The sequence below is a fragment of the Chrysemys picta genome, chromosome 8, assembly GCF_011386835.1.
Source record: "Chrysemys picta bellii isolate R12L10 chromosome 8, ASM1138683v2, whole genome shotgun sequence".
Lineage (NCBI taxonomy): Eukaryota > Metazoa > Chordata > Testudines > Emydidae > Chrysemys > Chrysemys picta.
The window spans coordinates 64,142,229-64,154,040 of record NC_088798.1 but is presented as its reverse complement, the minus strand read 5'-3'; the positions used below and the strand labels follow the sequence as shown (position 1 = coordinate 64,154,040).

Here is an 11,812-nt window from a genome sequence, read left to right as displayed (position 1 = left end):
TTATTCAAAACCACTGAAAGTAATAAGAAGAATCCCATTGCTCCTCTGGGTGTTAGATTAGCCTTTTAATATTTTAGTCTCAAAGGCACAAAATAAAAATTAAAAACATGAAATCGTTGCTTGGAATGAAAACTCAGCTGGTTAGTCCTCCTCAGTGTAAGCAGGCAAGAGAAACAAATTTCTTCCTCTATGTCAAAGTTCATCCTCCAATTAATTTGGAGAGGGAAAAGGACAGATTCCGCTTATAGTTGCAACAATAAAAGTCTTGACAATTCTGTTACTGTAGGTAGAAAACATAGCGTGGTTTCAAATTCAGCTTGTTCAAATCCAATTTATTTTCCTGTTAATAACACTATCATAAACAGGGTGTCTGGGTGTAAGGAAAATAAAAACATTGAAACATTGGCCCCACAGTATGCCAATATTTTTATGGCTGACTTGGAACCAACGCTTCCTCAGCTCTCGTCCCCTAGCACCCCTCCTCTACTTACGCTACATTGATGACATCTTCATCATATGGACCCACGGGAAGGAGGCCTTTGAAGAATTCCACCTGGATTTCAACAATTTCCACCCCACCATCAACCTCAGCCTGTACCAGTCCACACAAGAGATCCACTTCCTGGACACTACAATGCAAGTAAGTGACGGTCACAAAAATACCACCCTATACCGGAAACCTACTGACTGCTATACTTACCTACATGCCTCCAGCTTCCATCCAAGACACATCACACGATCCACTGTCTACAGCCAAGCCTTAAAATACAACCACATTTGCTCTAATCCCTCACCTACAAACACCTACAAGATCTCTATCAAGCATTCTTAAAACTACAATACGCACCTGGGGAAGTGAGGAAACAGATTGACAGAGTGAGATGGGTACCCAGAAGTCACCTACTACAGGACAGGCCCAACAAGGAAAATAACAGAACACCACCAGCCATTACATACAGCCCCCAGCTAAAACCTCTCCAGCGCATCATCAACGATCTACAACCTATCCTGGAAAATGATCCCTCACTCTCACAGGCCTTGGGAGGCAGGCCAGTCCTCGCTTACAGACAGCCCCCGCAACCTAAAGCAAATTAGGGTTACCATTCGTCCGGATTTACCCGGACATGTCCTCCTTTTTGTGCTAAAAATAGCGTCCGGGGGGAATTTGTAAAGCACTCACAATGTCCGGGATTTCCCCCCTCCCCCGGCAGAGCAGAGCGAGCAGCTGGGAGGGCTGCAGGAAAGTCCCGGGCTGGACTCCGGAGCAGCTGTAGAGGAGCCGGATCCGCCCTGCATTCTGAGCCGGCAGCTCTCCCCTGCAGCCCGGTCCAGCAGCACTGTGCAGGGCCAGGGACCGGGTTTTGTTGTGCTGGGGAGCGCAGCCACGTGTCCGGCTCGGCTCGCACAGAGCCCAACACCCTGTTCTGAGCAGCAGGGTAAGGGGGCCAGGGGGCAGGAGAAGGGGCAGGGAGGTTCTGGAGGGGGCAGTCAAGAAACGGGGGGGGGGGGCTTTTTGGGGGGAGTGGAGAAAGTTTTGGGCAGTCAGGGTACAGGTAGGGGGTAGGGTCCTGGGGGGCAGTTGGGGGGGGTCTTAGGAGGGGGCAGTTAGGGGACAAGGAACAGGGAGTCTTAGGTAGGGGGTGGGGTTCTGGAGGGCAGTTAGGAGCAGGGGTCCCAGGAGGGGGCAGTCAGGGGACAAGGAGCGGGGGGGTGGGGGGCTGGGAGTTCTGGGGGGGAGCTGTCAGGGGACAGGAGTGGGGAGAGGGATCGGAGCAGTCAGGGGACAGGGAGCAGAGGGGTTTAGATGGGTTGGGAGTTCTGGGGGGGGCTGTCAGGGGGTAGGAGTGCGGAGAGGGATCGGAGCAGTCAGGGGACAGGGAACAGAGGGGTTTAGATGGGTTGGGAGTTCTGCGGGGGGGCTGTCAGGGGGCAGGAGTGCGGAGAGGGATCGGAGCAGTCAGGGGACAGGGAGCAGAGGGGTTTAGATGGGTCGGGGTTCTGGGGGGGGCTGTCGGGGTGGGGAGTGGTTGGATGGGGCGTGGGAGTCCCAGGGGTCTGTCTGGGGGTGGGGGTGTGGATAAGGGTTGGGGCAGTCAGGGGACAAGAGGCAGGGAGGCTTAGATAGGGAGTGGAGTCCTGGGGGGCAGTTAGGGGCAGGGGTCCCAGGAGGGGGCAGTCAGGGGACAAGGAGCGGGGGGGTGGGGGGCTGGGAGTTCTGGGGGGGAGCTGTCAGGGGGCAGGAGTGGGGAGAGGGATCGGAGCAGTCAGGGGACAGGGATCAGAGGGGTTTAGATGGGTTGGGAGTTCTGGGGGGGGGGCTGTCAGGGGGCAGGAGTGCAGAGAGGGATCGGAGCAGTCAGGGGACAGGGAGCAGAGGGGTTTAGATGGGTTGGGAGTTCTGGGGGGGGCTGTCAGGGGGCAGGAGTGCGGAGAGGGATCGGAGCAGTCAGGGGACAGGGAGTAGAGGGGTTTAGATGGGTCGGGGTTCTGGGGGGGGCTGTCAGGGGGTGGGGAGTGGTTGGATGGGGCGTGGGAGTCCCAGGGGTCTGTCTGGGGGTGGGGGTGTGGATAAGGGTTGGGGCAGTCAGGGGACAAGAGGCAGGGAGGCTTAGATAGGGAGTGGAGTCCTGGGGGGCAGTTAGGGGCAGGGGTCCCAGGAGGGGGCAGTCAGGGGACAAGGAACGGGGGGAGGGTTGGGAGTTCTGGGGGGGCGGGAAGTGGGAGGGGCTAGGGCGGGGCTCCTCCCGTCCTCTTTTTTGCTTGCTGAAATATGGTAACCCTAAAGCAAATACTCATCAGCAACTATCTCCATTAATTATTATTATTAACTACACACCACAGAAACACTAACCCAGGAACCAATCCCTGTAACAAACCCCGTTGCCTTCTCTGTCCCCATATCTACTCTAGCGACACCATTATAGGACCCAACCACACCATCAGAGGCTCATTCACCTGCCCATCTACTAACATGATATATGCCATCATGTGCCAGTAATGCCCCTCTGCCATGTACATTGGCCAAACCAGACAATCTCTACGTAAAAGGCTAAATGGACACAAATCAGACATCAGGAATGCATGACCAACTTTTATTCAAAGCCTGGTCTGTAGGACACACGTTTGAGACCTCCTCTGTCTTTGCTGTAGGATGAGACACTTTGAATTTTTTAAAATTAATGGAGATATCCCATCTCCTAGAACTGGATGGGACCCTGAAAGGTCATTGAGTCCAACCCCCTGCCTTCACTAGCAGGACCTGATTTTGTAAAAGTACTGATTTTGCCCCAGATCCCTAAGTGGCCCCCTCAAGGATTGAACTCACAATCCAGGGTTTAGCAGGCCAATGCTCAAACCACTGAGCTATCCCTTCCCCCAGGAGGGATAGCTCCTGTACCCTTCAGGATTGTAGCTACTTGCTTATTTAGGGTTCAAACAGAAGGACTGCTTTCTCCGGTGTAAAGCAACTCAACTTCTATATTATCGTGTAAGAAAGACTTCTTGGTGGCAGGGGCCTCTCTTTGGCCTGCACTGATGGGTCCACAGGATAAAAGCTAAGGCCTCAAGCTTGTAAACTTTTACACGTGTATTTAACTTAAGTATCCCGTCCTCTCCCCAGCCAGCTCCCCTCCCCATCCACCCTCTCGCTCCCCAGGGCTCCGTTCCCGCTCCGTCCCCTCTCCCTCTCCAGCCAGCCAGGGCTGTTGCCCCGGCCTCTCACTCTCCCCCGCTCAATGCCAGCTGGGACGGAAGCCGGTAGGACTCAACACGCTGGGAATCGATGACTCGGCGCTCGCCCTCGCCTCTGCTGGAAGCGCCGAGTGTTCGATAGAGCAGCTGACTCGCTGCTGGGCCCCTCCGCGCAGCCCCGACCATTTCCCAGCTGGCCCGGAGCGGTGAGCGGGTACTAGGGGGAGCCCGTAGCGTGTCCCCCGCGCGGAGGGGCCGCTACATGGAGCGGGAGGCCCTGGGGAGGGGCTATGGGGGCCAGGGTTTGGGGGCCCTGGGGAGGGGTTCTGTGATGGGGGCTATGAGGGCCAGGGTTTGGGGGCCCTTGGGGAGGGGTTCTGTGTGTGTGTGTGGGGGGGCTATAGGGGACAGGGTTTGGGGGCCCTTGGGGAGGGGTTCTGTGTGTGTGGGGGCTATAGGGGACAGAGTTTGGGGGCCCTTGGGGAGGGGTTCTGTGGGGGGGGGCTATAGGGGACAGGGTTTGGGGGCCCTTGGGGAGGGGTTCTGTGGGAGGGCTATGGGGGACAGGGTTTGGGGGCCCTGGGGAGGGGTTCTATGATGGGAGCAAGTTTGGGGGCCCTGGGGAGGGGGATCTGTGCGGGGGAGCAGGTTATGTGGGGGAGGGGCTTTAGGGGCCCCCAGATAGGTTTGGCTGCAGAGCTATTCTCCCTTTCTGCTGTAGTCTGGTGGCGCTGCATACGTTCACGCTACACCGGAGCTGGTATTAGGGTCTGCTGTGTGAAGCGGCTCCTTCCTCTGCTCCCAGGCTCTGTATTTTACATGGTGGGGTTAACCTGGGGGGGGGGGGGGCAAGTTTCTGCAAGAGAAGCATGGGGGAAAGCAGTTTCCTTGCACTGAGGGATCTCCACAAACATATAACTTTCTCCAGTCTGTGTCCATTGCACTTGCTTCTCCTCTGATAATGGCCACATGACTCCCCCGATAACCTCTGGCCTGGCCCATGGTAGTCCTTGCTTCCCTGGTAGCCAGCCTGTGTCTGTTGTGGTCCCTGCTTCTGTCCCAACCAGCTGGGTGACCCCCCCCCCCCGCCACACACCCCTAGCCTATGAGCATTGTACTCACTGGTTCCTGACAGCTGGCTGGGTGACTTCACCTAGAATCCGTAGTTTGTTCCTGTTGTGCTCCTGGGTCTGGAATGTTATTGTTTACCTGTATTAGCAATCCCATCCTTCTGGTTGTGAATCACTAAATGAGGAGGTGTCTTGCCCTGTTGCCCTATGACAGGCTATGTTAAGGAGAGCAGACAATGCTCATTTTGCTGGGCCATTTGCTAAATTTCCTGCATTTGTTGTATTGTCACAGCCCTATTGGTATCTGTGCAGTTTTCCACATGCCCTCTCCAGGGTGGAGGGTCCCTGGGATTTTAACTCTTAATCTCCACTGACTCCCCGGGTCGGGGAATGTGGTGGTGGTCAAACCAGCAAAGCCACACTTGGGATGGAAAGCAGCTTAGGGTGGAGCTGGGTGGCTCAGGGAACTACTGCTGGTTGGATCCAGAACCTTTGACCTCTCAGTTATTGGGCCAAAGTTCTTTTCTTTCCTGTTTTAGTTACTCTTGTGTGTTTTTTTTATTATTTTTTTATTTTTATAAAATTGGTTTCTGTTGGGTTTTGTACCAAAGGACTTTCTGAAACCATCCAGCTATGTGCCAGGTGCTGTACAAAGATGTAGAAAAACACAGTCCCTGCCCCATAGAGTTTAAAGGCTAAGGCCCTGATCATACAGACACTCACATGTGGCACTCAGTCACAGGCTCAAAGATAAGCATGTACCTTTAAGTGTTTCCAGGATCAAGGCCTAAGAAATTAGACTAAACTAAATGATCTGTTCCATTAAAGAAGGGTTTTTGGGTCCATGAAAGCATAACGTTGCTGTGGTTGTTCATTGATTTTTCATTCTCTTGCCTATGGCATTTGTAGGTGGATTCTGTTTAACTTGTCTGTGTTTTCCTGGGCACTGGAGAAGGGGAGAGAGTGACTAACTCCTTGCATGATCTGATAGAAAATTGTATGCAGCACAATTAGATCTCAGAGATGTTTGTTCCACTCTCCCATCTAGGCAGTGTATTTCTCTGCCACCTCCTTGTACAGGAAGATCAAGACCATTTCTGTGAGTAGAAAACATGCCTCCAAAATTCAAGCGTCACCTAAATGACGACGATGTCACCGGCTCAGTGAAAAGCGAAAGGGTGAGTGCCTCACAGCCAGTAATCTTGTTTGCATTTATTAATGTTTTGTACCCAGCCCCCCTTGTTTTACCTTAATTAAGAGGGATGAGTATTTGCTAACTCTGCACTCCCTGGAGGCCTGAGACCCATCTTTGAGTGAGCCTAACCACACAGCTTCATCGCTGATGACTTCAATGCCATTGAAACAGTGGAGGGGATGATTAAAGTGGACCGCAAATGGATGAAATCCACCAATGCTGAGTAGCCCCACCAACAGCCTAAGTGGGGCAGTCAGTGTGTTAGCTGAAAAGACACCTTTTCAAAAAGCATGGTGGGAGGACCCATTGAATTCTTCTGTCTAGCTCCACTCAATCCTAATTCCGTAGAATGCATCACTCCGTGACTTCACAGCTATTGAACAACTCCATTGGAACATGGAGCCAGCTTGGGACAGAGTGCTGTGTGTGCGTGCTAAGTATTTTCCATTTTGTAAATGATGTGTGTGTCAGTGTTTGTGTTGAGGAGACACAACAAAGATTTAAATGCCAGAAATTGATAACTGCACTGTCTACAGAAAAGGGATTGAATTGATTTTCTTCCCCATCCTCAAAGGCTGTTTCATGTTCCATTAGGGTTCTCTTGTAACTGTGGTGTAACACAGTGATATATTCTAGGGCTCCACAGCTTCATGGACCTGGCTGGTGGGATATAAAGGGAATTAATGAAGTGACATTATTTTTAGATACGCTGAATACCTCCTCTTAGCCTGGCAGGTGGAGAACATTCAGTACACTTGGTGAAGTAACTTGATTTATTTTTATTTTCAGGTCACCTGGTGTAGACTGCTTACTTTGGAGGAAATATTAGATATAAATAATACATAACAAAGATTGTAGGGTGGTTCTTACTTTTAAACAGATTAGCTGCATCTATTACTTACATAGTGCTATAGGTGTGAGTGGCTCTTTACAGATGGGGAGTGGGGAAAAGAGCTTAATATCAGAATGTCCCAGTCATCGATTATTTGATTGTGCAGAGAACTGCTGTATTGCAGCAGCAAAGGTATTTGCACCCCTCACAGAGGTGAAAGTAAGCTGGTATGGCGTACCGGCGCGGCCCGGCGTACCGGCGCGGCCTGGCTTCCCCAGGTGGCAATTTAAAGGGCCTGGGGCTCCCAGCAGCGGCTGGAGCCCCAGGCCCTTTAAATTGCCGCCAGAGCCCCACTGCCGAAGCCCTGGGGTAGTGGCAATGGGGCTCCGGGGGCTATTTAAAGGGACAGGGTTCCCGCTGCCTCTACAGCCCCGGCCCTTCAAATAGTCACCGGAGCCCCACTGCTGCTCCGGCAGGCTCCAGCGGCTATTTAAAGGGCCCAGGGCGGTAGAGGCAGGGGAGCCCCGGGCCCTTTAAACAGCCCCCGGAGCCCTGCTGCCGGAGCTCTTGGGTAGCAGCGGCAGCTGGGGTCTCCGGCAGCGGTTTTAAAGGGCTTGGGGCGGTAGCGGCGGCTGGGCCCTTTAAACTGCTGCCAGAGCCCCCGGCTGCCGCTGCTACCCTGGGGGCGGGGGAGAGGGCACTTACCGGTGCAGGGCTCTGACCCCCCCCAATCCCCACCCCTTCCGGGGGCCAGAGCCGGCCCCAACCCAGTCCCATACCAGTAAGTCACTATTTCTACTTTCACCCCTGACCCCTCACCATGAAGTGTAGCATTAGACTAGTTCAAGGCAGGGTGTTCAGCAGTGCTTTTAATTACATTTCTCTGTGTGCAGTGGAATCGCTATACTACAGGATTCTTAACTTGCACATTTTCTTGTGTAATTTATTTGTAATTTGCATGCAGATTTCTTTTCTTCTGGGCACTTACATTCTAAATGAGCACTAGGGTAACTGATATAACTAGGCTGGGAATTAATGACATAAGCCATGGGAAGGGTAAATTGCAGCTTTCTTATCTGTAGCATCCTAATCGCATAGGTCCTTAAGATAAGAGACTCTGGTATAGCTTTGTTTTTAAATGAGTCTTGTAATTTATGCATTCTCTGTTCAGTTAATCTAGGCTGTAAAAAGTGACACATTAGGGTTTTTTTGCAGACTCAGTAATAAAAATCATGTACAGTTGTCTCTATTCTTTACAGGACCTAAACAGAATAGAAACAAAATAAGGTGCTTTGCAAGTTCTTCTTTTTGTAGTAGTTTCTTTTGATTTTTTTGGTTGCTGTTTTTTTTTTTTTAATAAAAGACTTGCTAGCTAGTAAGTCTGCTCCTGTGAAAACTGATATTTGTTAATATCGCCTTTCACAGCAAAATTACTCAGCCTTGGCAAGCCAGAGGACAAATTATTCTCTGAATGGAGAGGTGGGTAGGGAGGCAGTGGGGGCCAGGGGCAATGGAGGGTTGGTGAAGGCGGGGACTAGAATGGTAGGATGGTGAGCCGGAGGCCATCACTAGCTGTCTGCTCCCTCTGGTGTTTATGGCTCCAGAGGGGGGCAGGGCCCAACCCCTACTGGTGACCCCAGGGAGGGGGTGAATGCTTTGTGGCCCCACCCACCCCAAAAAATCACTGCCCAGGAGGCTGTGGTCACAAGAAAAACCGCTGGTGGCCACCTGCGACTGCGGTGGCTGCATTTGAGAAACGCTGCTTAGGCAAACCTTGTACTGGCTGTGTTGCAATTACTCATGCCCAAATATGATGTCTAAAATGTTCCTGTAAAGTTATACTTTGTGTATTATACATCGCAGTGGAATTTACTTTTTATATCGAAGACCCCTCTATGCTGGGCTTGGAAATATATTTGCTGAACTGGTTTAAATCATTATTACATATTAAGTGGATTTGAACATGATTTGTCTAGCCACAGTGCAGGGGGTCAAACAGTGTTTAAACCAAGTCTGGAAGCCAGGCTCTAGCCTCAAATACTGCTTATCTTAGCTCATAATAGCTCCTAGTGAGATGATTGACAACTTGGCTGCAAGGGGAAGTGCTTTTGCACCACATAAGTCCATACCTAGGCTAGAACACGATTTCTAGACTCTGTTTAAACTGGTTCAGCAAATGCTGTTTAATCTGTAGTGTAGATGGGCCTCAACACTCGTAATATGGGAATTTAAAACCAAACACAAGGGGAACAGCATCTCTAAGCATCGTGAGGATGGGGTGAGACCTGAGAGTCCAGTGCGGGACAGAGAACCCCAAAGAATTTTTTCCTTCTCAACTATTTTTTTAACTCTCAAAAAGGATATAGACTTGAAGAGTTGGAGCATCTGTTATGGAGATAAAGCATGCCAACAGCCCCTAAAAGGAGATATTTATATTTATTTAAAAGAAGAACCAAGCCAATGTCTTATATTTAAAGTAACCTTACAAGATTGTCATGAAAATATTCAGTGCAGGTGCCCAATCTACTTGACTCTCCTTACTATGATGATAAAATCTAATGATATTTTACCTGTCAAATGAACTTTCGGTACAGTAGGATTTTTCAAGACTGACTTAGGTCAGTCTGAGGATCATCCACTGATTTGTAATGGAGGCCAAAAAGCATTACTAAAGAGTGTTGCGGTAACTGTGCAACATGTAACATAAGATAATAAAAATAACCCCAGTACCAGAAATGTACTCCCCTCTCCAAGACCCTGTTGCTGAACAAGAGGAAAATCCAGATGTCAAATTCAACTCCACCCTGTGCATCTTTGTGGCTGTCACAGTATGGGATACTATAGGAACTTGTCGCTCAGTGCAAAGCATTCTAGTCATAAAACCCACTAATAACCTTAACTCCAATGTGAAAATTGGAAAGGTTCATCCTCTCTGTTAACAACCAAACCCCCTCTGCTGGTGAGGTGGGAGAGAGGATCCATTAAATGTAATCCTCATTTCCATTCTTTATATCATCAGGTGACAGTTTATTTAAAAACCACAGCATCTTCTGAGATGGAAATGCATATGGTCTTCCATGTGGGTAGGACAAAACAAAGTACCTTTTATACTCTATCATAAGCTGGTTCGTTTATAAGCTGACACCCCCCCCCCCAGATGGATAAGTAAAAATGGAAAATGTTTATAACCCATTCGTAAGCCGACCCTATAATTCAGGGATCAGCAAACTTTGGCTCCCGGGCCATCAGGATAAGCTGCTGGTGGGCCAAGATGGTTTGTTTACCTCCAGCATCTGCAGGCACAGAGGTAAACCTAAGTAAACAAAGTGTCCCAGCGTGCCAGCTGCTTACCCTGATGGGCCGGGACAGCAACTGGTTGGGAATTTTTTGTGGGGGGAGAAGCTGGGAGTCAGGGGAGTAACCCCTGTGACCACCCCCACATGACCCCACCCCTAGCCCGGGACCCCCACACTCTTCCCATCCCATCCCTTCCCACCTTATCTGGGGAGGATGCCTCTGGACTGGCTGGAGCTGCTCCGGCAGGCTGGGCAGCCTGCTCCGGTGGGCCAGACCGGGCGGTGCTGCTGCCGCATGTTCCAGCGGGCTGGGCCAGGCGGCACGGCTGCAGCGTGCTCCAGAGGGCTGGGTGGCATGGCCACAGCCTGCTCTGGGGGGTGGAGCTGAGCGGCAGGGCTGCAGCTTGCCAGCCCCAGAGCTGCAGCTGCTTCGGAGGCTGGGGGGAGAAAGACTCTGGCCCCGCCTCTTCCCTTCTGGCTCTGCTGCCTCTCCTTGCTCCCTCTGTTGGGGGGAGGGGCAGTGTCCCACGTCTGCCTCTATACCCTTCATAAGCCGACCACCTTCTCTGGTGCTTCCCTTTTTTACTAAAAAAATTCGGCTTATGAACGGGTATATAGGGTAATTACATGAGGTATAAGATTTCGAAAGACTTTAGTAGGTAGTGTGGTTTGAATGTAATGTTTTACAGATGGGCCCTTTGGGAACTGATTGGGATTTAATCTGTATATGGCAGTGCTTTAAGGACTGGAGTACCTAGGCATTTTATTTAGTCTTATTTTAAAGTGAATTTTGACGGTTCGTTACATAGAGAAACAGGAATTGATAGAAATCCATTGTAACTGACTTCATTTTCACCATTAAAACTGGCCACAAGAGAGCTGACCCAGTGGCTTAGTAGCAGTTCTCTGTAGTTTACTGAACTGGCAAATGTCTCTTGTTTACTGGTAATCATGTAGAGACTTTCAGTTCCACCTCTGGGAGGTGGGGTTGCGGCTGAGAAGAATACCCCTTCTGGTCATTTAACAAGGAGCATTGATGTGTTCCAAAGTCATGTACAGCCGGTGGTGAGAAGGATGGTGGATATATGAGAGAGAGAGAAACTCTGGTTTCTAAGTGATTGAAGCTAACATTTTTTCTATGTTTGCAGAGAAACCTTTTAGAAGAAGATTCTGATGAGGAGGAGGACTTTTTCTTGTGAGTAGCTATATGGGTATTGTGTGGGTGTTGGAGTAAGTGGGGGGATACGATATATCATGGGCCAAATCGCTGTTCAACCCAGAACTGGGGAAATTGAAAATATAAGGCAGCTCCTTCTTACTAATGGGTAGAACTGATTGGAATGAAACATTGCCATCTGTTTCTGATTCCTGTGGAATGATTGATTCAGCAGCTGTGAGATCAGGGGGAGCACTAGCAATGAATATAAATTAAGATTAAGCAAATAAAATTGGGGCAGCCCACCAGTTAGGGGTGGAAGAGGCCCTCTGGTTGGGATCTTGTTCAGTTCCTTGCTGATGCAGGATCATTTCCTGTTGCACGTGCTTTGACCTAATTTGAAATGTCACCTCTTTGTGAACCCTGTGAAAGACCAAACCATTTGGTTCAGATAGACTTTCCTGTGTGTATTGGATTCATGATCACTCTGTCTGTTCTTTGCTGGCAGGAGAGGACCTGCAGGACCAAGGTTTGGACCCAGGAATGACAAGATCAGGCAGTAAGTTTCTTAGA

General features: G+C 50.3%; 1 protein-coding gene across 2 annotated transcripts in view; it reads left to right on the top strand.

The window, feature by feature from the left end:
• Positions 1-3,758: 3,758 nt before the first annotated feature.
• VAMP4 (vesicle associated membrane protein 4) overlaps positions 3,759-11,812 on the top strand; it is a 29,977-nt gene continuing 21,923 nt past the window's right edge. Inside the window, exons 1-4 of one of the 2 annotated variants that reach the window (XM_005302815.4) lie at positions 3,759-3,896; positions 5,809-5,938; positions 11,232-11,278; positions 11,748-11,798. In XM_005302815.4, the coding sequence (XP_005302872.1) occupies positions 5,873-5,938; positions 11,232-11,278; positions 11,748-11,798 (164 nt within the window). In that variant the 5' untranslated portion in view covers positions 3,759-3,896; positions 5,809-5,872. Of the gene's footprint in view, positions 3,905-5,808; positions 5,939-11,231; positions 11,279-11,747; positions 11,799-11,812 lie in introns of both variants that reach the window. The other variant, XM_024100948.3, reaches the window with a different exon arrangement.